This window comes from Zeus faber (assembly GCF_960531495.2).
Source record: "Zeus faber genome assembly, chromosome: 12".
Taxonomy (NCBI): domain Eukaryota; kingdom Metazoa; phylum Chordata; class Actinopteri; order Zeiformes; family Zeidae; genus Zeus; species Zeus faber.
Window position 1 is genome coordinate 8,313,911 of NC_137196.1, and position 27,394 is coordinate 8,341,304.

Here is a 27,394-nt window from a genome sequence, read left to right on the forward strand (position 1 = left end):
CTGGGCATTGCCAGGTGGTCCAAACATAAGCTTTCCAGGACTCATCCATTATACTAACTCAATTCCGCTAGATAAGTGTGTTGTGCATGTGTGTTTGTGTTTGGGGGGGGGGGGGGGGTTACCTACCTGGGAGCAGTAAAGCATCTTCAGATTTTTTTTTTATAGTTTTATAGGCACTTCACTTTGAACACATAATTGAATCCAAACTTTGGGTAAGCAAGCTGATGTACCACATGTGGTATGATCACAGTTCGGGCCTTTTGAAAGCGTCTTGAGATGCTCCCACCTCCTCACGGGAAGACGCACCTTTCCCTCACCTTAAGTGTTTCCATTGCGCATGCAAAGTTCTTAATCATTCCTGTACCTGTCCACCTGAATATGGGCATGTGCACTTGAGGGGGCGGGGGTGTGTGATTCTTGAAAGCCAAGTTCCTGCCTGACAGGTAAGAGAAGAATGCCATTAGATGTGACATCCTCTGGGCGGAACCCGCTCACCTTTATACCGATCATTTGCATGGTTGCGGAGGCAGAGTTCACTTAGGACAGGACTGGGGTTGCAACACAGCCACGGAGAGAACAATGAGCTCTTTAATGGAGTTCTCTGGGATGAGTTGAGGTTCTGCATTACTTGAGTTGTTTTGACGGTGGAGGATGTCAAATTTTTGGAAAAATGACTATACCCCTCCACAGTGCAGAGGTGGGTGGCTACTGGCTGAAATTCGGTATAACTTGCAATATTATACTAGCCGATACAAGGGTAATTCCACAAAAGCACACAGCAGTTAAACTCTTCAGTCAAACAAATGGTTGTTTAAGGAACCTTGGTCAGAAAAAAGTTTTCTAAATGTTTCTTCTCTAGCATCACTGCCTATACCCAGTTTAGCACGTTTTGGACCTTCTGCAGACCCATTTTGGCACCTTTTCTTTTTCTGCGTGTATGCATTTGGGTTTAGGATCAAGGAATTTAGCATCACTCTCACTGGTCGTGTGTGTGTGTGTGTGTGTGTGTGTGTGTGTGTGTGTGTGTGGTTGAGGATGAAGAAACCTTGTCAGTTTGATGGATTCTTTAACTTCTTTTGACGCCTTACTCTTTAATGACTAAATGGAAAAGTCTGTTGGCGTCCCCCAAACAAAGACCACTGTCTACTTCTGCATGGGGCCCTGTTTTTGTATGTGCAGGGAAATGAACCTGTGTGTGTGTGTGTGTGTGTGTGTGTGTGTGTGTGTGTGTGTGTGTGTGTGTGTGTGTGTGTGTGTGTGTGTGTGTGTGTGTGTGTGTGTGTGTGTGTGTGTGTGTGTGTGAGACTGTATGCTGTAGGCCGTGCAAGCGTATATTTTGTTAAGAGGAATGACCTTCTTTATCCCCGCCTCAATCCCCGGCCCCCGCGGTATTTTTGTCTCCTGCCGCACACAGACAGGTGTCCCAAGAGATGCACAATTGTTCCCTGTGTCTCCTTTCGGATCTTATTGGTCTTATTCGGTCTCCGTAATCAGAGGACGGCATTCACATCCCCGTTTGGGATTCATCTGCATTCAAAGGAGTTTGAATCTTTGTTAAAGTGTAAGGGGCCAGTTTGGAACAAGGGCCTCACACTTTCCTCCACAAGGAAGGCTTGTCGTACACTGGCCCTTTGTGCTGTTACCTCCATCGCTAAGTACAGTGTTTTCTTAACCTTTGCATTGGACTTTTTCTTCGGCATAAAGACGTAATAATATATATTTAAAAAAAAGCTTGACCCTTGTTTGTCGTTCATCCCTTAGGTTATAAAACCATGAAGGGTTGGAACCAGGTCCACAAACGGGGGAGAACAAAACAACATAAAAATGCCGCCCGTGCGCCATGCTTACAAAACCCTTTCTGCGCCCTAAAAGCGCAAGATCCTGGAAATTCTGAAGGAATCCTGGAAGGGAAAATAAATGACGTACGCACGCACTCTCCCGCGCTTGCTGTGGTTTCGGGCGCAAGCTGGACACAAAGCCTCTTCGAGCAACAAGACAGGCCGTGGCTTGTGACCTTAAAGAGGGGACCTGCCTGTGCTGAGAAATGGCTGGAGGATGAAGGAAACAAAATCAAAGGAGGGAGGGGAAAGAGGAGGAGGGTGTATCATTAAGAGAGAAATTGTGTGTGTGTGTGTGTGTGTGTGTGTGTGTGTGTGTGTGTGTGTGTATGTGTGTGCGTGTGTGCGTGTGTGTGTGTGGGGGTTGCCTCTCAGGAAGTGGCCTGTAGTTGACCCACGGAGTCAGTCTCCACCCGGCGTGTCTTTGAAACCTAGACGAACAGAGTAACATTGGTGGAGGAGCTATTTAGACAAGCTCAACTGTGTGTGTGTCTGTGTGTTAGTGTGTATGAGTGTGTGTCAGTTGCTTGTCAGTCGATCAGTGCCTGACTGTTTGCCCCCTCTCCCCTTCTTGCATCACTTGCAATTGTGTTGCAATTTCAAAACCATTAAATTTATTTATTACATTTTTTTTTACAGTTAACATAACCTTCTATCTGGTTTCGTAAACGTTTTCAATGGATCTAATATTCCCCCATGGGGTTAGGGTGAGACCCTGCTTTCTCTCTCGTTTTACGTCGCAGAGTGTGATAAAACAAAAAGGAAAAGTACTTCTCCTCATAGAATTCCACAGAATTTTTGCGTGATATGCAATGTGAGTGGCAGTGTAGTTTTTTTTTTTTTTTTTTTTTTTTCATCTTCAGAATTAGAATCACAATCACAAAGTTTTATTTGCCAGGGACATTTACATATACAGTATGAGGAATTTCTTCTGGTGACGTTTGGTGCATTTCACTACAAACTGTTCGCGTTAAATAAAAGCTTAAATGGAAAAATGGAGAATAAAAATAACGAAATAAAATAGAATCATTTTATTTTTCAAATATATAGAAATAACCAAAAATAAATAAAATAAATATTCAGATATTTAAAAATATGCAAAATGCGATACTATGCACAGGGTCAATTATTGCTTTCGGAATAAAGGGTATAAATTACAAATATGAATTATTACCATGTGCTTACTTGCTTATTACATTACACTTTTTTCTTTTGTGTTAGTCATGTGGTGATGCATTTCTTTTGGTCCTCAAAGTGTAGTCTGACAGCTCAGTCCAATGAGGACTGGGCCACTTGGCAATGAGCTCAAATAGTGTTAATAAAAATCTTATCTGCGATTCTATTGAATTGCCTAAGGCCTCCGATGCCAGACGGTTATAGTTTGAGTCAACAGGAAAGGAAAACATACAAAGGCTTGTTTAGCATAATGTCACTGTCAAATCTCACAACACTATCAATATTGTCCTGATGTTGTAAGCCACACCCACCTTGTACTTCAAAAAATGATTAGTGCCGTTTGAACAAGCCTTTTTCCGGTCTGTTCTCTTTTATCGGATCTGACCCTGTTTCCAGCCTTTTTCCCGCTCTCAAAATGAAAAACAAAACAAAAGAAAGGGCCTCCAACCTGTGTCATAAAGGAGACCTCGTAAAAATCGGTTTCGAGGAAATGGAGCGTCGTCGCCCAGTTCCATTGTGAGAACGTCATCTTGGCTTGATAGTGCTACCTGGTTGTTGGTTGTTTGCTCAAAGCCGTCGAAGCCTTACGGACCGTTGTGTTGTTTTTGAGCTCCCTTCCCGTTCTACAACAAATACTTCTTTATCTGTGATGACTTTGTAAGGGACACATTACGAGCAACAAGCTCAATGTGCTTGTGGCGATAGGAGCGAGGGACAGCGTGTCATGTGCCAGAGCCTGTGCATCCAGTCCACCTTATGCTCGTATCTCCCCTCCCGCCCCGTCTTGTTCTGTTCGGTTCTGTTGTGTTGTGTCCAACGCTCTAACCGACTCCCAGATAATCTTTGATGGGTTATTCCTCTCCAGCGAGGGGGGACGCTCCTCAAGGCAAATAGACAACAGGACTGGCTCGTCCTCGGTCGCCCTCAAAGGCGTCCTTCTTGTCTGGCACCCGCGGTCTCCGCGTTTCCGCAGGATCTCGGATTTCCCGGCGTCCCGTTCGCAGGGATCCCGGATCAAATGTCCGGCTCGGGTGGGGGGGAGCTTCGTAATCGCAACACACCGGCGACAAATTGGTCTTTGCGCTGTCACGCTCGTAACCCTCAGACGTTTTTGTTTTTTGTTTTTTTTACGAGCGCCCAAGTCCCTCCCAGGTCTGCGCTTGTTTCTTTTTTTTTTTTCTCTTCCCCTGCCATCCACTGTACTGCGATTCTGCTCAGCCAAGAACAACAATGACATCCTGCAAAGTGGTTGAACTTTGACTGCCTGACCCCCTCCGCCGGCGCGAAAGGTCAGGAGCCGCTAGACAAATACATTTTGTCCCGGAGAGACGCACTCAGGCGGCCGCTGATGAATGGCACGTGCAGAGGACATCCATACTCAAAGGAACAGAGAAACTGCGACGCGGGAACATTGCAGGGTCCTCCACCCGCACTGCAGAACAAGTATCCAGTATCTCAAAAATGTTCATTATTATTATTGTCTTTCACAGGACAGTCTGTGAAAGTGTTTGCAGGAATATCATAAGAGACGCATATGTTATATGTGGTATGTGTGTGTGTTTGTGCGTGTGTGTGTGTGTGTCTGTGTGTGTGTGTGTCTGTGGCTTTTTACCCCCCATACTGGTACATTTTCCTCCGGTTTGCACTTTTCCAAGTCGTACAGTAGCTTTTCACTGTTGGGTCGCACCCTGTTGTTCTATTAGACCACCCTACCACCACACATATGCACACACACACACACACACACACACACACACACATACACATACACACATACACATACACACACACACACACACACACACACACACACACACACACACATACACATACACATACACATACACACACACACACACACACACACACACACTTGCTGCACCTCCCCGCAAATCCCATTTCCTCTTGTAAAGAAGCGCGCCTTTACGACCTTTACCTTTGTTGTCTAATGCACCGTGTGACGTAGAGCCACAGCCAATTATTCCAACCAGGCACACGCCTTTGCTCTTTTACACCAACCCCTCTCCTTCCAGACACACACACACACACACACACACACACACACACGAACACACACACACACACACACACACACACACACACACACACACACACACACACAAACACAAAACACACACACACCTCTCTAAAATACTCCATTCATGCAATTTTCCTCCCCTCCTCTGCTATCTCTCCTATCCAGCCCCGGACATTGAAACAGATGTACCGCTGACCACCGACCTTTGACCCCCTTGAATCCTCCTACTCTGCAGCAGCGTTCCTGCAGTTAGACCGGTTCAACCTCAGAGTCAGAGTTATGGGAAGAGAGGCGAGTTCTGTTGTTTGTTCCGTACAGGCGGGTACAGGCGGTGTCTGTGCCTCAGCGATGGGTAGAGCTATTGTGTGGAGTCGGCCTTCGTCATGAATAGCAACATTCAGAGAAGGGGGGTAGGCCGAGGACTCACAATAGCTTTAGGTTTTATGGCGTCTCTGGCGACGCAGCAAGAGTTTTGGCCTCGGACCAAGTGTGACATGTGAACAGCTGCGAAGCTGAACTCGCTCACTCTCTTTCTCGCTCTCATGCTCCCATATCTCTGTCAGTCTCAATTGCAAACAGTTTGCCCCAAAACCTTTGCTGCACTTCATTGGTTTGTGGCCTTTTCTCGCCACAATGCCGTTTGTTTTCCAAGGGCAGAGATGTTCAGATGCCAGACAGGAGGCTCCTTTCTGCCTTGCTCCGCCGTGGTTCCTGTGTGTCACCCTCTTTGCGTCGTCAGTGACGTCCGAAGGTCCATTATCTGCCCTGGCCCCGCTGTTTGTTATGGGCCGCTCCGGACTCCGTAATGAGCCCATTACCAGGGAGCCGATGGCTTCTGGCTTGAACTGGAAAGACCCTACCGCCTGGATGGTAGCCAGCGGGCACCGGGCTAGCTATTAGTTCGCTACCGTAACAGTAGCCTGTAGGTCAGACTTACTCCACAGTGGCCAGTAGCAACAGACACCAGACGGCTATTTTTAGCCGCAGCCTCTTTCCTCTTTGGAGGCTGCTGATGATCTCACCGTGGAACCGTCTCCCTGCTGCAACTGGACGCCTCATATCCTGTGTGCAAAGCTGGAAGGTGTGTGCGGGTATGTGTTTCCGGTGGGGGGGGCTCTGAAGATTTGATGAGTGGCAGGAATGTCTTGTTTTCCGGTTAACCTTAAGGTCTTTCATCTTCCTTCTGCCCCTCCTATGGAAAGAATGTGAGAGGCAGTTGCAGCGAAAGGCGGGGGGGGGCCAAAGTCCTGCACGCTCGGCATTCGCAAATTACTCCGTCACCGAACTTTGTCCATCGCCCTCTTTGTCTCTTTATGTTCTTGTTTCCACGTTTGTACCGCACGCACACACACACACACACACACACACACACACACACACACACACACACGGTTTCGTTCTCCCTCCTCCGCCCCCACTGATAGCGATCATATTATCCTAGTTGTTTGTTCCATGTTAGGAGTATGCACAACGTCCCAATGCCGCTGTGAATTCATGGAATATTGGAAACCAGCAGGTGACGTGGTGAAAGTGGGGAGTTTTTTTTGTATTGTTTTTTTTTTTTTTTATTACCAGGATTCCTCTGAATCGGTTCTTTGTTATTTTCTGCGACATGCAGCACCTGCATGCAACCGTCTCCCACAGTGGACTGCATGGATATATTCTCATATATCTTTCTTGTCCCTGTTGATGCCAGAACCAACTTGCAACTTGCACTTGTCTTGACTTCAAAATGAAGATCCTGGAGCTGCGTTTCAGGAAACACTGGGCCAAATACTGTGCCAAGTGCTGTTGTTTCCCAGTAATTACAAAAATCATTGTCATTGTTTACAGGCAAGATGCTTGAGATTACATTTTAGCAGTAAAACCTGCTCCATGTGTTCTGCTCGGTAAAAAGAGATCGCTGAGATCGGCACCATGACACTAGTAGTAGCAGCTCTTTAACCTCCTGCAGCCCCAAATGAAACCCATGAAGCAGGCAGGTTTATAAAGTTATTTTTCATTAAGTTCTTTCTTTCTTTGTAGTATACTGCCTATTTAACGCACTTCTGTTGGCTGTCAGTTTGCACTGGTAAATGAGGGAATGCGTATAAAAAAATAATGCACCCCCCCCCCCAACACAATTTTCCTTTGTGCTATTATTAAAACTTTATATGTCTCAACACTCATATTCTACTGTACCTACACTTATACACACGCTATTATTACCAATGTCAACAAGGGGTGAATGTGGATGACACTGCTGGCTTTCAAATTGTCCCTCCTGGAAATCACGATTTTGCAATCCCAATAATTCATGTAAATACAACCACAGTTCGTCCCTGCAATATTTCAGAGACTTGCTTGAAAACTTGACATTTAGCAAAATTGAATGTACTTTATAGACTGCTGGAACCCACATACTGTAAAAGCACAGTATTTCCTTACATATTTTGCTTTGAGCTCATGGTACCTTGTGTTTCGAATACTAAATTACTACTTAAACAGTACACGACTACAAAGATATTCCCAGTTAGTTTGTGTGATATGCAAAATAAATATTATCAAAAGAAGGTAGTTGATAGGTAGTCAAAAAAAAAATCCCCTTAATTTTACAATTCTGGCCGGTTTCACTGCAAAAAAAAAAGCATGCTGCATCTTATTGCACTTTATGAATGGAGATACGAGAATGAGTCTGCTAGTAGAATTTGAAAGGAGGATTTATTTGGAATTACAACGTTCTCTGTTTCACCCTTTCTCTGCAGATCAAATTCCAAGTCGAGTGTGTCTACAGCATGGAGTGTGTGTGTGTGTGTGTGTGTGTGTGTGTGTGTGTGTGTGTGTGTGTGTGTGTGTGTGTGTGTGTGGGTGTGGTGTGTGGTGTGTGAGAAGTAGAATGCTGCCCCGGTTAAGAGTTTGGGAAGCTCAAGAATGTAATAATCTCATTACGCAAAGTCTCGCAATCTCATTCTGCTTAATCCACACATACCAGCGATTGTCTCGCTGCTTATCGCCGTTATCAAGTTATGTCAGCCAGCGAGACTCCTCAACACACTGTTCCTCCGGAACGCCGACGTCCTCCTGCAATCTTGCTCGCGCATATCGCCCCGCTTGAGGACACAAATTTAGGCCAACATGGCCGCTTTTATCTCGGGTGATGTTCACCGTTTGTTATCACCGGTGTTGGGGGTAACGGTGTGATCACATTACATTTGTCTGTAACGAGTCATGTAACTCGTATTGTCCCTAAATTCAGTAATCCAGTACAGGCTCTAATCAAACAATTATTTTGTCATTTGCGTTATTCTACATAAGTCTATATAAGGAAGGAATCTTTGTCTCTTCTGTGGCGGTTGGTGAAGTAAGACATATTTTACTTTAATGTTTTTTAAACGTTTTTGTTTTTTAAATGTGTGTAAACCCGCTAAAAATAGGCCATTGACGCCTTTCCCATTGCCAGGGGGAATACCGTTTTTTGTTCTTCTTTTCTTGTGTGTCAGGAACAAAGGGCGTGTCATGGTTCCAGTGTGACTGGGAACAAAGCAGTAGAGGAGACAGCAAATTAAATGAACGACAAAACTCTAAAACGTGGGCGGAAAAAACGGCTCATCACCCGGCGAGACTGGGTTCCCTTCATTCCCACAGAAGAGCCGCTCAGAATCGGATCCTTCGTAGAAGCGGCATGGAGTATCCATGCCCGCACCCGCGCATCGGTCCTTTCGACGGCGGGGAGCAGAGACGCTCCTCCGGTTCAGAGACCAGCTTAAGGCGATGCTGGAGTGACTCGGAGCCCGGGGGCGTGGGGGGTTTTCCACCGTGGTCCCCACACTCAAAACATTTCACGGCCCCCCATGCGGGAAAAAAAGTCATTGACTTCTGATTTTGATTTTCGATTCTACATGGGATATTAAATGATGGAATGACGCACGGATATTCCTGTCTATTAACGCGCCAACGTCCAGAACGCGCCAACATCCAGAACGCGCCTTGCATTGCACCGGTAAAGGGACGAAAATTTGCGTGTTGACCCAGGTGTCCTGTTCACATCAGAGCCGATTAAATCTGTGTCTGTTGCAAGGTGATTGACCTGGGAATAAAACCCTGGTGTTACCGTTTGCACCAATGACAAATCCCAGATGTTAGCGGGTGCTACCGTGTTTTTGGCGCAGTGGGAAAGGGATATACCAGTCTTTTTATTAGCTAACCGACTATAGACTAGAGACTCAAATATACTCAATATGCTGAGCACGCCAATGTCATCAAACCAAACAGCAATGTCCTCACTTAATTCCCCCCAAAAAAACTGAAACGCTTACGAACAATCGAACAACAACGAACAATCATGCATAACACTTCCGTACCACATTTAAAACGTATATTTAACACTAAAACCTAAAAGCATACCTCTCATTAGTCTGAACACAATGCATGCTGAGAGACAGGAAGGCACAATGCTCACTGTGTGGCAATAACATGACCAGGAAAAGAGGTTAAGACCGAGTTTGACTGTAATTTATTTTTTGTCATACTTGGCTTTTACTTTGCTGAAACTTGAAAGCCAGGCAGTCTGCGCACCTCGCAAAACAACGCATCATTCATTCATTCATTCATTCATCCATTTCTTCATTCTTTCATTCTTTCATCCGTTGGTTATGACGGGATTCAGTAATTAGAGTAATTACATGTTCATTTAGGATTCGGGCACCAGGTCTCGTCTAACGCCTAGACGGCGCGTTCGGTGCGACCTCAAAGATCCTCTGTCTTATTTTCCTACTGCCTGCAGTGGAACCAACGCAGTCTTATGCGCCAGGCCCCACCGAGAGACACTTCCAGATGTTTGTTTGCGATAGCCTCGACAGAAGAGTTGTGCGCCTCGGCTCCGCCCAGACTGCGGTGTAAAAATAACTAATTCTCAGCGCCAAACGTGCCGACAGTGGTCAGGGAGGAGCCGGCATTGCTGGGTTTTTATCTAAAGCGGCCATACCTGCCACGCAAGGAGTGGTTCTTCCCCCGAAACCAAACCTGATCTCAGCTGAATGTTGTTTACCACAGCCTGAACATGTTTTCCGCCAACAGGCTCCATGCTCCTCATCATACTTGTGTCGTTATATTGAACTTGCACGTGTTCTGCTACCGCTGGCATTTCCTCTACTGCCTCTGCTGCTACTCCTTCAGGCTGGGTGACTCCCGCTGTATTTCTGCGAGATAATAGGACGCTTTCCATGAGAAATCTCAAGCTTCCACTTGGGATTTCTCAGGAAAACGTCTGCGTGAACTTCACTTCTATTGTCCCCGCGAGCGTTCTCAGGCCTGCAAGTTAATAAAACTGCCATGATTTTCTTTCTCCCGGGTCAGCGGCATGACGATGGTTGCCTGGCAAACAAAAGGGTATTAAAAAAAAAAAAAAAGCCCTGTGTTTATTTCTGGTGGGAAAGCAGTGATGTCACTCTCCGTTTTCTCCTCCACAGATCTTCGCTGGTTCTCACAGCTCAGCTTTATTGTCTCGGGTTTTGTGTGTGCGTGTCTGTGTGTGTGCGTGTGTGTTTAGCTTTCTCTCTCTCTGTGTTGTCACCTCAACAGACTTCAGACGACAGACTGAGAATATCAGCAGGATCCCGGAGATCGTCTCGTCAGCACTACTCTCCCACTCCCACTCCCACTCCCGCCACGCTGATGGCGAGATTAATCGCGAAACACAGTGAATGCAAGCAGTGTTTGTTACGAGGCACAACAACTGAGCCGTTCCTCACTCAGCTGAAAAATTGCTGACGCCGATGGAGTGTGGAGGAGGAGGAGGAGGAGGAGGAGGAGGAGGAGGGGGAGGAGGAGGAGGAGGAGGAGGAGGACTGCTTTTCGACTTTCCCTGATGAGTAGGGGAAGGAGTGAGACCCGCGTGTCAGAGAGAGATACATGGAGAGAGAAAACCATACTTTTACTTGTGTGTGTGCGTGTGCGTGGGTGTGTGTGTGTGTGTGTGTGTGTGTGTGTGTGTGTGTGTGTGTGTGTGTGTTGTGTGTGAGCTGGTGGGAATTTGTCAGCGTGTGCAAGGGAAAACTATTCTGGTTTGTGGCCGGGACCCACGGCTTTGAACTTTCCTTTGGTTCAAAGAAGCAGACATCTGTCTAGACTCCCAAATATTACCCCCTCCCACCCTCCCCGACTTAATCGGGCTGTTTCTATGCAGATCTGGAGCGACTGCGAAAGGCAAACGTTTTGCAATGTGATTTTGCAGGACATCGGATTCCAAGTGTGCACTGGCGTTCAAAATCGAGTCTCGTGACCCTATTCCGGGATCTACGGAGCCAAAAATCGGTCGGCGTCTGACACACGGCAATTCAGTGCCGTCAAACAACTGGAAGAACTGGCTTTTAATAGGATTCAACCTAGTGTTTGGAAATTTCTGCCTGGTAATTAACCAGGCAGGAAGAACCCAGAACCCTGCTCCGGTCTCACAGAAGTGTGCGAATATTGGACTCTGTAGGCATTGGACCACACATAAGGCTTGTTTTAGACTACAATGCATCTCATCTCTGTTAGTCAGCAGCAGCACACACCTGGACACACACACACGTGCATGCATATAGGACCATTCCCTTCTAAGCCGTACAGTTAATGGCGCTGACTCATAAAGGTTGCCCGCTCTCGGCACTTTGAAAATATCAAATGAATGGCATGTGTGGGTGTCTCTTGTGTGTTAACTGTGTAGATGTGTGTTTGAGAGGTACAGTAAAGCGATGAGGCAAATCCATTCTGTGCAGTAGGTGGTCCTTGTTAAGGCTACAGTGTGTGTGCGTGTGTGTGTGCATGACTGTGTGTGGCTGTGGCTGGGGTGGTCTCTCAGATCCTTAGCTTGCGCCCCCATCCACCCATTAGAGACACTCTGTGTGTGTGTGTGTGTGTATGTGTGTGTGTGTGTGTGTGTGTGTGTGTGTGAGAGAGTCCATGGGGGGCCGCCCTACCATAGACTCTTAGACCAGTGGTGCGGGTAGAAGCTCACAGAGCCTGCAGAACTCGACCGAGGTGACTCATTATGGGATGGGCGGCTTGCGTGAATTACTTATGTAGCAGTGAGTCCACACGGGGCCGTGCATAAGAGGAAAGCTTTCTGGGGCCCAGTCTCTAGGAGTCCCTTGGATGCATTTGGGGAGGGCCCATTCAATATCCGCTCCGCTACACAATCAAAGCGTCTCCACACCACGAATAAAAATAATAAAAACAGTAAATACAATAAAAACTGTCTTTTTATTGTAGATGTATTTATTTTAATCTCATTTCCCGGATTGAATGACCAGGCAATAGACACTGGTTTTAATCCGCTCCACCTCCAATCGGCTCTGATAAGAATGGATACCCAGTGCGAACCGCAGATTTTTGCCCCAATGCGACGCGCATTGAAATTCCGGACGCTGACACATAAATAGACAGGAATATCCGTGTTTCATTCCATAATTTTTTCCAAGGTTTACAGTTTGATGTTGTTTGTTGGTCTCCTCTACTGTTTTTTGTTCCCAATCACACTGGACCCATGACACACACCTTTTCCGACGTGTTTGTGACATTGAACATGATGCACCAGAAAAGCAATGACATTTCTGCTGGCAATGGGGAAGGTGTCAATAGCCCATTTTAAATTTTTAAACTTTGGTGTGAAGACGGTATAAGAAAACTCTTTAACAAAAATGTAGCCATGACTAGTTACTTTTTGCATCTGATGTTCGTACCTTTGTATTTCAAGGCAGTGAGTCCTTTTTTTAGTGCTCAGGGTCAAGGTATATATATCTTCGAGTCCTTTGCAATCTTAGATGTCATTCTGCCAGTATCTGGCACAGGACACAGCTGATGGAGTCGGTTCAGCCAGGTCCTGGGGGCTGCACTTGGGGGCGTCGTCACATTCCAGCAGGTGGAACATTGTCTGTACTGCTCCACAGCCACACGTGTCCTCTGTGTGGTAGTTCCATGTCTTCAACAGTGCTTTGCACCTCCCCTGCTCCACCCGCAGTCTGTTGAGGGTCTTCCAGGTCGGCCATGGGAGGTCGTGTCCACTGGCGAGGCATTCAGTTGGTGTTATTCCTCTCTCCATCCATTCTTGGGCTCGGGTGTTGAGTTGGTGCCATTCAACACTCCAGATGTTGGTCTGTGCCGTTTCTTTGGTGGGCTGGAGAGGGGGGACTGTATGCAGGAAAGTGGCTCTGGATGTCAGTCTGGATGGGGGTGCTGTGTGTCCGTACAGGGGGTGCCTCATGTCAGACTCCTGTGCTCTCCGCTCATCTTGGGCGACGGTGGACCGTCTGATGTGAGGGGGGGCAATGCCGGCTAGTGCATAGAGGCACGGGACTGGCGTTGTCTCTATGCAGCCCGTGATGATGCGGCAGGTGTCGTTGAAGGCCGTGTCCACCAGTTTGGTGTGGTGGGAGCGGCTCCAGCTTGAACATGCATACTCGGCTGTGGAGGAGCACAGGGCTAGGGCCGTTGCACGGATGGTTGGTGGATCAGCGCCTCACTTTGAGTTGACCAGTTTGCGCAGGATGTTATTGCGGGTGTTGACCTTGGCTTTGGTGTTCTGAAGGTGGGTTTTGAAAGAGAGCGTCCTGTCGAGTGTGACTCCAAGGTACACAGGATGGGGATGGTTCAAGAGTTTGTGGCCATCCCCTGAGATGCTCAGTTCTTTTCCTGCGTCTCGGTTTTTCAGATGGAAACTGCATAGCTGTGTTTTTGATGGGTTGGGTTTCAAGTGGTTATTATTGTAGTAGGTGGACATCTCTTGGAGGGCACTTTCCAGGACGGGTTCGATTTTATGGAAGCTCTCTTGTTGGGTGGTGATGCAGAGGTCATCAGCATAGATGAAGCGGCGGCATTGTGGGGGGAGTGGTTGGTCGTTGGTGTAGATGTTGAAGAGGAGATGGGCCAGTACACTGCCTTGTGGTAGGTCGTTCTTTTGGGCTTTCCATTTGCTCTTCTTGTCGTTTAGTTGAACGAAGGACCGCCGTTTGTTGAGGAGACTTTTTATGACTTGGCAGAGGTCGAGGTCGCCAGTCATGTCCAAAAGTTTCCTGATCATGGCGCGGTGCTGGACAGTGTCATAGGCAGCGGTGAGGTCTATGAAAGCTGCTTCGGTGATGAGTTTGCACTCAAAACCATCCTCAATGTGTTGGGTGAGGTTCAGTAGCTGCCCAGCACAGGAGCGGCCAGGACGGAAACCGGCTTGATCTTAAGTGAGCTTGGAGTCTATAAGTGGTGTTAGGCGTTGGAGTAATAGCCTCTCATAGAGCTGAGGGTCAAGGTTAAATTGCTCTTCTAAACAACATGGTTTTCTGAAGTTATTGAGTTTTTGATAAAAGTTGTTTTGTTAGGTAGTCTGGGGTGATGGTGACTCAGCACGTTGTAACTCAGGGGTGGAGTTCGGGTTGTACCAGACGGAGTTCTCTTCAGAAGCTGGGGTGTTTTTTAGTCATCGCCATCATTTGAATCATTTCAATAAAGTTTTTTACTCATAGCTGTGTTTTTTTTTTATTTTTAAGAGGAATACCCCGGACGGCGGTGGTGATCTATTTATGTTTATTCTATTGTTATTTATGGAGCAGCCTTGTGAGTTTCTCGGTGCATCAGAAAACTGCACGCCTCGGTAGTCAGCGGACAGCATCAACAAAACTTCAGCACGTTCTCCATACACAAACTCCACAAAGTTTACTAACCATTTGTTGATGTAATGATCTGTGTTTTCAATCATGAAAATCAACAAGCGGGACACCAACGTGATTGGAGCGATTGCGGCCAGGTGCACTGTTTGAAAACCTGGCGTAGAAATGATTGAATTGGTCAAGGTGTTTCCGTAGAAGGCTCCACAAAAGTGCATTGCCAAAAGCGTCCATTATATCGTTTTATATAAAGTGCTGTGCAAAAAAATACTGTAATCCTGATTGTGAATAATAACATAATCAGTATACCTTTCATACTTTTGCCAAATCCATCCATATCTTCAGATTCCAATTAGCAGTAAAGCTGGGTGACAGAATCGCTCTGTCATTAAAATAAATGACAATCGAGATTGTGGTGGGCTGCCAGACAGTTAGCACTGGATGTATGCAATTATTTATATACTACAGATTCCTTTTTCACTTCCAGGGCAAGAGAAGAAATCTGTGCAAGAGCAGAACTGACATTTGCATACTTGACCTTCTTGTAATTTTTTCCCAATAAAACGAAACACGGCTTTTTTTTATTGTATCCTGTTGCCAAAGATAGAAAGTCCAAATGTGTGTGTTTGAGAGAGAGAGAGAGAGAGAGAGAGAGAGAGAGGGGGACAGGAAGTTCAGGAGCTGGGAAACACTTGGAAATGGATTCTTGGAAAGCTGGAGAAGTGTCCAGGCATGTCCCCGTCATGCCTGTTACTGATTACCAGGACGTGGAATTGGGACCCTTCCACAACCTCCAGCAGATTTATGATCCTTCAAATCACACTCCTCCTTCATATCTCCAGTAGGATTCGTTTTACCATTTGTGTTTTTCTTTCACATTTAGATTTATGCTCCCATTTTTTATTTATTTTTTACCCCCGTCAATGTGATGCGCATGTGGCTTTTTTTGCCTAGATTTGTGCGTCCCACCCCGTGTTGACTTAGCGTGTGTGCGTGTGTGTGTTTGTTTGTTGTCGGTAACCTCCATGATGTCACTGCTGGGAACAGTCCTGCCGAGGAAAGAGGAAGTGGAGTGAAGGCAGTCGTTGACCCTGGCTTAACCGAGCAGAAGGAAGGTTTCGTTGGAAAAACAGCAACTTGGAAAGATAACACACTGTCACAATGCTCATTAACCGTTCCCCGAAAGAACCACCTCCGCTGATTATGGTACGAGGGAGGAGGTGTCATCAGAAGTGTCAGACAACATTCTTGAAATACCTTGCTCGACCAACGGAAATACACTCAACAATGTGATGCGAAATGGCGGGAAACGGCGAAACGCAACGTCTGTTGCGTTGCGTGCATTCCTTGCGCATCCTCTCTTCCCCATTTTTGCCGCGTTGCACCAACAGCCGGCACACCGCGCAACAAACCCTCACTCACACCTATTCATTTAGATTTTTTTTTTGTGTCCGTTCTCACACAGCGCTGCGTCGCCCACCATGTCTTCGAAGCAGCCCAGCTCCAGCAGCCTGGCCCACGCCCGCCGGACGGTGCAGCAGCTCAGGATAGAGGCCGGCATCGAGAGAATAAAGGTCAGGTTCGGAGGGGAAATCGCACATATATGTGCAACAATACGTTTTGTGTGTGTGTGCGTGTGTGCGTACGTGCGTGCCTGCGTGTGCGTGTGATTTAAAAAACCCTCATGCGATTTGGTGGTTCCCACAGGTCTCCAAAGCGTCGGCCGACCTGATGAATTACTGCGGCGAGCACGCCAAGTATGACCCCCTGGTCATGGGCATCCCGGCGTCGGAAAACCCCTTCAAGGACAAAAAGCCATGCACTATATTGTAGTGGGATGCTCTTTTTAGCCTTAATGTTTATGGTTTGCTATATTAATGTTTGCTGTATTCTGTTTTGTTTTTTTTGTTTGTTTTGTTTTTTGGTGGGAGGGGGGATCCCAAATCACTGCTTTACCACGACCACCACGTTCTCACAAATAAGCGGGCCCTAACCAGCCAACAAAAATAGTCGCGACTTAATTGCGATTCATTGAAGCTTGTGGCGTATTTATAGTCCAAACAGCGCCGGCACACTCTAGCAATTAGGGATCGCTCGTCTTTGTTGGCGCGGTTACAAGACACACCACACCCCCTTCCCCGGGGGGACGACTGTTAACTTCTGTCTGGGCTCCGACTCGCAAGCGCTCCGCTCGGGCTCCTCACGCGCCGTTGTTGTTTTGAAGTGCAACAATCACGTCTGTTATCGTATTTTGCATTTTCCCGTCGGACCTCGTGATTCCAGAATTGTTTCGTTTTTTGGGGGGGGCGGTTTTAATTGCCACTAAATCCATGTTTTCCTGTCCTTTCCTTTTTTTTTTTTTTTTTTTTTTTGCAATGCGATAACAATGCGACAGTGTTGTCTTGAGCGAGGTCGCCCCGCTCACCCAGCTGAGGGGAGGGGGGGGGAAGTGTTATCCAAACTTTTTCTACTCGGTCACTCGGAAGGGCGTGCGGCATTAATCACAGAGAGAGTAGTTTGGGGACGAATTCAGACGAAGAATGAGGGGGAAAAAAATGCTTTCTGCGGGTGGAGCACTTAACGCCGTTACGTGTCCTGCAGGAACGGTGTGTCCCTTCTATTTATTGAAACCAACATCTCGCACCGTTTTCCCCCGTGTTGGAGACAGTTTCTGGGACCAAGCCAAACACGCACCTCTTGTATTTCTGTCGTAAGCTTCTTTTTACTCGGACAACACAGTGTTGGTCGCAGGACGCTCTCGACACCAAACATCTGCACCCGACCCCTCCGGCTCTCGGAACAAGTATTACCAAACACTGTGAGCCTGGCGGAATCACTCGCCGACCTGGCGATGTCCTCCAATGTCGACAGTTTTCACAGTCGCCAGGGGTACAAACGCTGAGAAAACTGGTGTCGTCACAAAAATCAATCAGAATATCCTCTCACTCGAAAGCCTTACTTATGTTTATGTCTTGTATTATTTAAAAAAGGATAAAAAACAGTATCGGAATAGATGTTTCTATCAAATGGTTTTTTTTTTATTTTAATTTTTTATTTTTTAATCTCCGTGTGATGAGTAATTTGTAACTAGATCGTGCCATTGTTTCTTTTGTCTATGTGTTGACGCTGACGCCCTGGTGGTTTTGTTCATTGTTGCCGTCGCCGAAAGGCTACTTTCACGTCTTCAAATCAAGCAAGATCCAGCGCGCGTTATTATTATTATTATTATTATCTTATTGCTTGTATTGTTTTATTTTTTTACTATTTCACAAACTGGATCTCATTGCTCTCCTTACAACTGGTGATTAAAGGTCGGTACTGCCAATGTCAGAGCACCTATCCATTTAAACAACTCAAGCCAGTGCAATATCACACTTATTTGTTAACTAATTAATAATATATAAATCTGAATCTGAAAGTGTAGGTGGAGGAGGACAGAGTGGAGGATGTTGAGCAATGACGTTGAACTGGCATATCTCAGCTTTTCAGAGCTGCTCCTTTCCATTCGTCGCACATCGGCCTAAAAATTTTTAGTTTTTTCCATGTTTGGGCGGCAGTAAATTTGTGTTCGTTTCAATCTCTGCTCTGAACCCGCGTCCCGGCGATGGACCCTTTGTGTTTCTGCTGCTGCACAGTTCTTTCTTACTGTTGTTAATAAACAAGGGTTTGTTACGACATTCCGCCGCCCCGGGTTTTTTTTTCTCTCCTCATTTAATCTCTTGTATTTGCATTTAATCGCAGCTTGTTTTGGTTATTTTCACGTTTGATTTCTTCCCTGGGGAAACACACACACGTAATCAAGGATTCAGCTCCGCATGTCGACAGGGTTTCACTTAAATTACTGCCGTGTCTAGATAGGCTTATAAGAAGGGCTGTGGTTTTCTGCGCTGAGACCTATTCAAATATCAGTTCAATCTGACCATATTCCCCATTTCCCACCCTCTTAATTACACCTCTACTTTGTCGGGGTATTAAAAAGAGTAGAACAACCTGCAATTAAGGGCTTGGGAACGTGCTATGTGCTCCCACGGTTCTCACTAAAGAGGTTAAAATGGATCCATGTCACCGGGGTCAGGCCGGAGTTATCACCCGCCTGGCGTCTGTTTCCTCTCACTAGGTTTTTTTGGTCGGCAGTAATGTGTATAGTATACAATGCTCGGTGTAAGCCCCCGCGACTCAGGACCCGTCTGAGAACACCATGGGAGCTAAAAATAGACACGGCATGCCCTCCGTTTCCGCTACCGGGGAGTAGAGGAGCTATTTTGGGGTTGAAAAATGTCGACTAAGCTCGACTTAGGCTTGTTTTTGCTCCGTGCCGGTCACTCGGGTGTCCTCGACCTTGTCGCAGGCCAGCTGTTGTTTCTCACCGCTGAGAAAAATGGAATAGGAGTATTATCCATTGTTTGCTATTGTTAAAAGTCGTACAAATGCTGAATTGAGGTTGTGTCTTGTCCCACGCGTAAAGAATGGCAGAGGAAATAAAGTCTGTCACCTGTGATCTACTGTGATGATTGTCTGAAACTGTAATGAGCCGTGATGTTTTATCTTTGCTTTATTCCACTCTATTGTTAATTCTCTGCTGCAGAAGACGGGCCAGGTGCATTAGTGTTGTGTTGCTCTGTAGATCTAGGGGACCTCGTATTAATGCAGACTGCAAATGCAAACACCCTAAAAAGGCAAATACCACCAACAAAGCAAAGTGCCACTCTCTTGGTATAGTACAAGGACAACCTATATGACTGCAATCCCCACTGACAAAACAACAGTTTAAAAAAAAAATGCAAGGCATAGCGCAAAGCTTCATTCCAATCACCTTCCCGAATATAAACCAAACAGGATCATCTTCATAAGCATGGCTGCACCCAAAAGGAACGGGAGTATGTGAGCAGCCAGCGCATGAACCATACAGTAATCCACAGTTTGTCATTGTGCAGCAATGTGGGACTGATCGGGGCTTGGCCCACCGGCCACATGCTTCACCATTACAATCTGGCTGACCAGTTAGTGTCAGTGTGTTGGAATGTGCTGATGTGGGGGTGGGGGTGGGATCAGATTGTCAGGGTAGTGGGTGGCAGGTTTGGGGGGCGGGGGGGGTTGAAAGCGTCAAAACCAGCGCTGGGGCCTACTTCTGGTTCTTTTTGCAGCCCTACATGCTCCTGGAAATGGAACGAGCGGGAGAACCCTGTTAACAATTCAAATTGTGGAAATCAACATTTTTAATAAGGCCTGGGTGGAAAAATAGAAAACCTATCCTTTAACTGTGGTTAGGGCACAGGGTGTCCCAGTAACTCTTCATTTAATCTCTGCCTTGTGTTAAGGCATGCACTCCACACATGCATTTGCCGAACAAAAATGAGGCACAGTGATTAATCACAATAAATTATTTTATTTCAAATAAGTACAATTTCAATACAGCATTTAATGTTGCGCATAAATTACAGGGTCCCAGGCCCCCAGCAGCGACTGCACATAGTCGGTATATGGTCTGTTGTCATGTATAAACTAAATCTGGACCCCTTTGGAACTATATGCAATGTGGGCTTAGGTTGTTAAGAGCCAACACATCACTTACATCAGCCTGCCTCTACTGCTATCTTAAAATAACCTTTCCCCCTGGATCATTACAATACCACATGACATTAGTCAGCATCACACCCTTCGGTCACATGCCAAAGAATACAAGCAGGCAACCTTTTACATACTGCCCACTGAAACCACTGGGTCTGAACGTCTCTGGGCAGGAAAACACGATCTGTGCTACGATCTGTGCTCTTAAAACCCGTTGTGTTACAAATTAAATAATCACTTTAGAACATGCAGGGTCCAGTACATCCAGTACAGAGTGTCAAGGAAGTGCCTACTCCTTTTATTGTTTGAATTTTGACTTTCGGTATTTTAACCTGGCTCAAACAATTATAGGATAACATATCCAAAGCATTTCTATCCGGTGCAAAGTCCTTTAAATGGCAATATGGACCTCTAGTTTGAGAGTAATTTGTGATCATTGGTCTGGAATTTGTACCTTTATGGTTCGGTGAACAAGCCGTAATAAAGACTTGTGACACAAATTCACCAACATTAACTCTCTCCCTTTGACTTCTGCAGAGCCTCCTCTCTTCTTATCACCATGACTCTACAATATTTGGAGGAAATGCCCCGTTTGCATCGACGTGCTATGCTGGCTCACGTTGCATCCATGTGACATTATGAGAATGAGATGCCGTGTGACGTTGGAAGGGTTTTATGGGGTGTTTCTAGGGCTTGTTTATGTGACTGTCAGTGGGAATTTGTCTTCCGCGCAAAGTGTTCAGAGGCTCTAGTCATGTGCCGGGCCACACCTTGGAAGCTGATCGGGCTCCAACTTGACAGCACCCTGATAATTCCTGTAACCACGCCGGGTGAATATTCTCTGATGGGAACCCATGCAATATTGTACATGAATCACTCTGTACTCCCCCCTTTTACGTTGCAAGCACCTGCATGATCCCCCCCCACCCCCAAACGCCTTCTATTCAAGACAGTCACCTGCTGAAATGGCAACCTGAACTGTCGCAGCGAATCAGCGGGTGAAAAGGTAAAAGTGTTTGGATGAATGAGCACGGTCCTGCTGACCGAGGCAGAACCCTCAGAGCGCCAGGGGTCTTTGTTTGCCCCCGCGGCTCAGGGATGTCACCGAGGCCAGTGTGACCCCTTTGATCTGCACGTGACTCCTCTTTTTACAACTGCTTGCCGGGTGGGTGGGTCCAAAACTCAGCTACGCTTTTGTCACATTTCTAGAAATACATAATGAAAAGACATCTAGTTCTGGCTCCAAAAATACTTTTTATTGACCACAATACATCTGTCTTTTGTTTGGAATTTGCAAAGAGTAAAGTAAATAAAAAAAATTGAAACATAAATACACTTAAATATCGTTAGAAATAACTTAGAAAATTGTAGAAAAATGGATCTATCCATACACTATGTAGCAAAAACCAGTCTGCATATGGAAACACTGAATACAGACTATCTTCTTCACTATCCATTGTAAATCAAGCCCTTCCCTTTTTTTAAATAATAACAATAGTAACAACATCAACAATTTAAATGAAATTAGTGAAATTTCAGAGGTCCAGTGTTTCAACAAGTGCTTGACTTCTGCAGAGGCAGGCCTGGGCCTTGGTCCACTCAATAGTGCATTTTTTTAGCTCTTACAAAAATGCTTTCCTCTTTTTTTCTTTTGAGTTATAACAAGTGCTTAACCACTTAGAAACACAGGACACATCCTTCTGTACATTGTCCACCGTCACAGTAAAAAGCAAAGACGCCATTTTACTTCCATCTCACGACAACACATGCAAAGTGCCATGCCGCCTCGTCTTGGACGCCAACGAGCCACATCAGTCCCATCAGCCCTGTCCCCGGTGGAATTCCATCCCCAATCTACCGTTCTTTTTTTTCTTTTTTTTTTTGGAAACAACTCATCTAGGTAGCTTGGGTCTTCGTCTTGTTTTTCCTCCAAATTCATTAGCTGGTCTTCCTGTTTTCCGTCCAATCAGTAGGATGATTGAAGTTGATCCCAGGGTGGTTACATGTCCGTAAGGAATCACACCACACTTTGTTGTGCACTGAACTTTCACAGGTCTCTGTGGAGTTTCATCGATCGGGGAGGTTGATGATGGGCACCCACTGGTCCATACACCGGCTCTCCCTGCAAAAGCAGTTGACTTTGCTCAACGCCGGGTCCTTCCACGATGAGGAGTGTGGGCTCTGAAGGGAAATCAACGAAGGGAAAAAAGAGCAATGGTTTATTGATCTGTCAGTCAAACACAGACACGGGCAATGGCAGTTGGCTGCAAAGATACTCTGGTTTCACAGCCAGTGCATGAGTGCGTCTGCAGAGACAAGCTAGTTCCCTCTATTGAAATTCCTCAGAATTTATTGAGGCTGATTGCGGATGTACTGTGAGTCACTGTTTGCCAATGCCGGTGACGGGCATGTACTAACATGTTCTGTTCACATATTCCGGGAGGAAATACAGACCATTGTCTGCTAAAAGCTAAATACTGTTATATGGTTGATTTTAATACTCTGGAAAATGACCCATATTGTATATGTATTAATGTAACTTAATTGACAGAGGGAGAAAGGCAGAGGGCAATAACAAAAAAAACAAAACGATTGTAAGAAAAGATTTGAAGCTTAAAATAATTCCATCACTCAAGACACTTATAAGAAGAGACACTTACGGTGACCAGGACGCAGTGCAGGTCCATGGGCTCTGCCCCGCTCTGCTTGCCTCCTCCTCCTCCTCCTCCTCCTCCTCCGCCCAGGATTTGTGCCAGACGCCGGGTGTTGTTCACCCTCAGGATGTTGATGTCATTCTCGCAGCAGAAAGCCTGGATGAGCGTGAAGTGGATCTGTAGGGCCACGTCTTTTACGTCCTCGTCATCCGTAGCAAGGATGCACAGAACCACATTGTCAGGATCCCTGGGAAAAGCAAAGAAAAGCATTGTGTTAAAACAAACATAGTGAAGGGAGTATGCATACATGTATGAAGCATATGAATAAAAACTTAGTTGGATCATGAATATTAACTCCTGGCTGGTAGTTACCAGTATAATGTACATATTTGCACGCTATGCTGTATATATGCACTCTATTCCCCACAGCTATAATCTTACAGAAGTGTGGAACTCGTGTGATAACTGCACTTACACATTCAGGGACTTTGCTGCCTCATAAACACCCACAGTGATGCAACCCTGTGGCAATGCAGAAACCAGGACCTCTTCCAGAGCTTTGGCTACAGAATCCATTCTGCAAAAAAATAAAAATAAATAATAAATAAAAGGAAGGGAAAAAAAAGAGAGGAGAGGAGCAAAAATGAGTTGGTGGAAAAAAACCCCCAGTAAAACACATTCCACCGACTCCACATAAAGTCAAGTTTATAGCTTCGTGTTTTCTAACTGACGCGCCGGCCCAGGCCGCGTCAACGGTGCCAACCGACTTTGAAGTAGGTAACGTATTAACAGATATAAATATGAATCTATAGACGAATTAAAAAAAAAAAAAGGGAAATACGAGCAAACATCCATTTAATTAAACATATAGAACCGTGTCATGACGCTTTCCAGACTTTCTACCGTGCAAAAGCCAACGTATCTGCACCCTGACCCTCCTGAAACGCTCGAGTAGACAGGCTGGTGCCGATCTGCGGGGGGGGGGGGGGGGGGAGCGATGTGAGTTGAAGTTACCTTTCTTGAGAACAATCCCCATTAAGTTCCTCAAAAGTCATGCTGCACGTAAATTCCAAGTCTACCATAGACGAAAAAGAAACACTGGTCATGCCCTCGGCGAGTGTCTCCTCCAGCCTTGCGCTCGTCGCCGGTGCCTGCCGTCCCGCTACTGGAGGCCGTGACGCGGTAACTGCTGCTAACACCCCCGCGGGGACCGTGCGGTCGCGGGGCATTTGCATACGCGCCGCCGATTGGCTGCCGGCTAACGATGGACCGCGCGTCCCCGGATCCGATTGGCCGAGAGGTGAGGCCGCAACGATAACGAGGCGCCGCGATTGGTCGGGGGCGATACGTTGGCCGTGGCCCCGTCTCCGTCCCTGTTGCCAGTGTGAATTGCGCGACTGCCACCTCGCAGCCAGCGCCGGTTTCACAGCTGGACGAGCGCCGGTGGAGATTTGGAAACGAAAAGTAGAAATGACTGAAAGTTACGTCGTAGTGATAACAACAACAACCCCACATGCTACTCCGCCCTAAAAGCCACTCTCCCAGGCACAAACCCGGCTTGACACGGCTGTTTGCTACTGCTAGCATGAAAAATAGGGTCATTTCATTGCTGAATACCAACGTTACACATTTATTAACGTTAACACGTTTATTTCAATGTATAACTAATGCTGTACAGTACTCGTTCTATGTCACAGTATTCCGTTCTACTTCAAACGCATTTGTTAATGAACGTCGATGAAATCTATGTGTTAACGCGCAATCCACCAACTGTGCGGAACTCACCTGCGTTGCCAAGGAAACCTATTGGACTAGTGGCGCGAAAAGAGCGAGCGACCAAGTGCAACGGTTTTTTTGTTGTTGTTGTTGTTGTTGTTGTTTTTGTTTTGACCTACTTTTCTCATCTCCCCGCGCTGTTTTGCTGGAATTTAACTGTTCTGTTGTCTCCAGAAGTCACCTTGGGTCACACACAATTATTCATTAAACCAAAGGTTGTCCAAACCAGCGGGCTATAGGGTATTGGAAAAAGAGCCCGTTGTCAGGAGTGATTATAAAATAAAAAATGAATTTGAAAATAAAAAAAAATACAAAATACAATTACTTAAAGTATGAAACTATTAAGAGTCCTTCTCATAATAACTTCTGGGTTTTGCAGAGTGGTTTCTGCCGCTGCCTGGTGGGCTCGTTGACTTAAAAACTATTGCTTTTGGACCCACGAATACTGTAAGACAGTGTATAAATGACTAGATGTGGCATTCCTCCCTATTTTTCTCAATAAAAAATACGTTCATAATTGTATTCATTTTCTCTTGTAAACTGTCAACAATAAAACTGTTTGGTTTTTTTTCCCGTTACCTTTAGGTTTTATCTCCAGTCCTGGTGCAAATTTAATTAAAATTAAATTGAATCAATTCAAAGTATGTGAATCCCTGCGCAGTGTGATAAGAATGGAGGTCTAAAAAATAATTTTAAAAATGCAGTCTTATAGTATATAATAGTATATGTGGTATAAATGGAACACTTTGATTTAATTAAAAAAAAATAAAGCGTCATATATGAGTTTTATGATCATGGACAGTTTAAAATATATATTTTATGAGAATATTTGCCGTAATCAACTGTACCAACGTATCTTTGTGACGTCACCACTGGCCTCCAGGTGTTGCGGTGACCTTTGGCCTTTACATCTGGGTGAGTTTTAATATGAATATTACTAATATTACAGACACATATACGCTTTTTAGAGGTCTCTAATGAGGAAAATGTGTCTTTAAAAATGATTATATATTAATAATTATGTTCCAATGCCGAGGTGGCTGTTTTGTAATGTTTGCATTTGACCACTAGGTGTCAGTAGATAGCAGTTGGAAATATTCCAACCGGGCAAGACACGCTTTCTTTCTACATAACTACAAGCAAGTGAATCTACAAGGATTACAAGTATTTTAGCACAAAAGATCATCTGAGAAATAAGGTGCATCAAAAAAACTGTTGCTTCATGCGTGGAATAAGACTGCGACCGAGACGTTATTCCGCTATTGCGTGTATCTAAAGTTACGTAACATCTTGGAGTTACAACATCTCCATTTACAGTTACAGTTACATCATCTTTGTTTCCATCAAACGCATGTATTTTCAACGGCAGGCTAGGAACTTAAATCTTAAATAACAACTCTAGAAAGATTGATTATATCTTGTTTCATTATTTATTTGTATTTCCTACCAATCTGAATATAGGATAATTATCTTTATGATAAAAGGAAAAGTGTTCTTTAGGGATATATTATTATTATAACAAAAACAAAACACACACACACACACACACACACACACACACACACACACACACACACACACACACACATATATATATATATATATATATATATATATAGCTGCATGCAGCAATACACAGGGTCCAGTTTAATCATGTCAGGTACGTATTACATCCATAAAACATATTTTTATATCGACACCAATTCCAAATTTCCCAATTATTCAATCTCAAATGTTAGACCAGGTGAACCATTTGATATTTAACCAAATTAATTGTCTATAACATTATAGTTTTCAAGGTTTTATGAAACGCAGAACGAGTTCCATTTTTGCTATTTCCATTAAACGCAGCATCGGCATTGGCTCACAGTATCTAGGTAAATTACGTTCTTATCCTATCGTGAAATATTGACTTAAATTAATTTAGCCTCGGGTCTTGTACAGATGTGCGGAGACTTGAGCCTGGACATTTTGGACATAATAAGACAACATACACCTCTGATGATCTTTTATGTTGTGCATAGCAACCGCTATGCTGTCCAGTTGTTGGATGTGAATGAGTTCTGAGAGACGAAGCTTGAACTTATATAACTTCAGATGATAATGTCACAAAGTGCCCGCTCCTCAAACTAATCAAGTAAATTTGCGACAGTATTCACAAATTTCTGCTCCAAATGTACATCCCCATTGATGAAATGCGAACCACAAAATGTCTGAAACGTCCCGGTTCCAACGAGACCTCAAATGTGTATCTGTGTACTGCGGTTGCTGTGTTCGGATACTTTTAGCCCAAAAAATGCCAAGAAAATTAATAATAATAAAAATCAGAGCAAACAATAATCAGCCCTGCGGGCCAGACCCCTAATTACGTGTGTGATAGACTGAACAAAACAGCACACCATGGCCTGGGAAACTGATTGCATTCAACAATTAATTATTATTATTTATTTTTTTTACAACATTATGATGTCTTTAGCACATTGTTTAAGGCATTTTTTTCAAAATAAAGTTAAAAGCTGATATTCTTCTGGGATAATAATAATAATAATAATAATAATAATAATAATAATAATAATAATAATAATAATAACTGGGTATTATTAAGCGCCTTTCACAAACCCAAGGACACTTTACAATGGAAAATACAAAGAACAGGAGAGGGTAGATAAATCATAATGAATAAAGAACAAAAAAATATATATATATAGATATATATATATATAAAAAAAA

The 27,394-nt window shown here is 45.0% G+C and overlaps 2 protein-coding genes across 2 annotated transcripts in view; one reads left to right on the plus strand and one right to left on the minus strand.

Moving 5' to 3' along the window:
• gng12a (guanine nucleotide binding protein (G protein), gamma 12a) overlaps positions 1 to 16,646 on the plus strand; it is a 28,126-nt gene extending 11,480 nt beyond the window's left edge. Inside the window, exons 2-3 of the mRNA XM_080010674.1 lie at positions 16,132 to 16,240; positions 16,374 to 16,646. Coding sequence (XP_079866800.1) covers positions 16,148 to 16,240; positions 16,374 to 16,499 — 219 coding nt within the window. The 5' untranslated portion in view covers positions 16,132 to 16,147 and the 3' untranslated portion in view covers positions 16,500 to 16,646. The remainder of the gene's footprint in view (positions 1 to 16,131; positions 16,241 to 16,373) is intronic.
• Positions 16,647 to 21,475: 4,829 nt separating this feature from the next.
• On the minus strand, positions 21,476 to 24,043 carry gadd45aa (growth arrest and DNA-damage-inducible, alpha, a). The gene is made up of 4 exons (XM_080010579.1): positions 23,903 to 24,043; positions 23,364 to 23,465; positions 22,895 to 23,135; positions 21,476 to 22,415 (listed from the first exon to the last, which is right to left on the minus strand). Exons 1-4 carry the CDS (start codon positions 23,992 to 23,994, stop codon positions 22,302 to 22,304), a joined length of 549 nt encoding a protein of 182 aa, XP_079866705.1. The 5' UTR covers positions 23,995 to 24,043; the 3' UTR covers positions 21,476 to 22,301.
• Between the last annotated feature and the right edge of the window lie 3,351 nt (positions 24,044 to 27,394).

Bases quoted from the DNA above. Each gene is read 5' to 3' on its own strand.
- gadd45aa (XM_080010579.1), bottom strand. From the start codon at position 23,994: ATGACCAGTGTTTCTTTTTCGTCTATGGTAGACTTGGAATTTACGTGC. The intron at 23,466-23,902 runs GTAACTTCAACT...ATTTTTTTGCAG, and splicing joins GGGGATTGTTCTCAAGAAAG to AATGGATTCTGTAGCCAAAG. The intron at 23,136-23,363 runs GTAAGTGCAGTT...TGCTTTTCCCAG, and splicing joins GCAGCAAAGTCCCTGAATGT to GGATCCTGACAATGTGGTTC.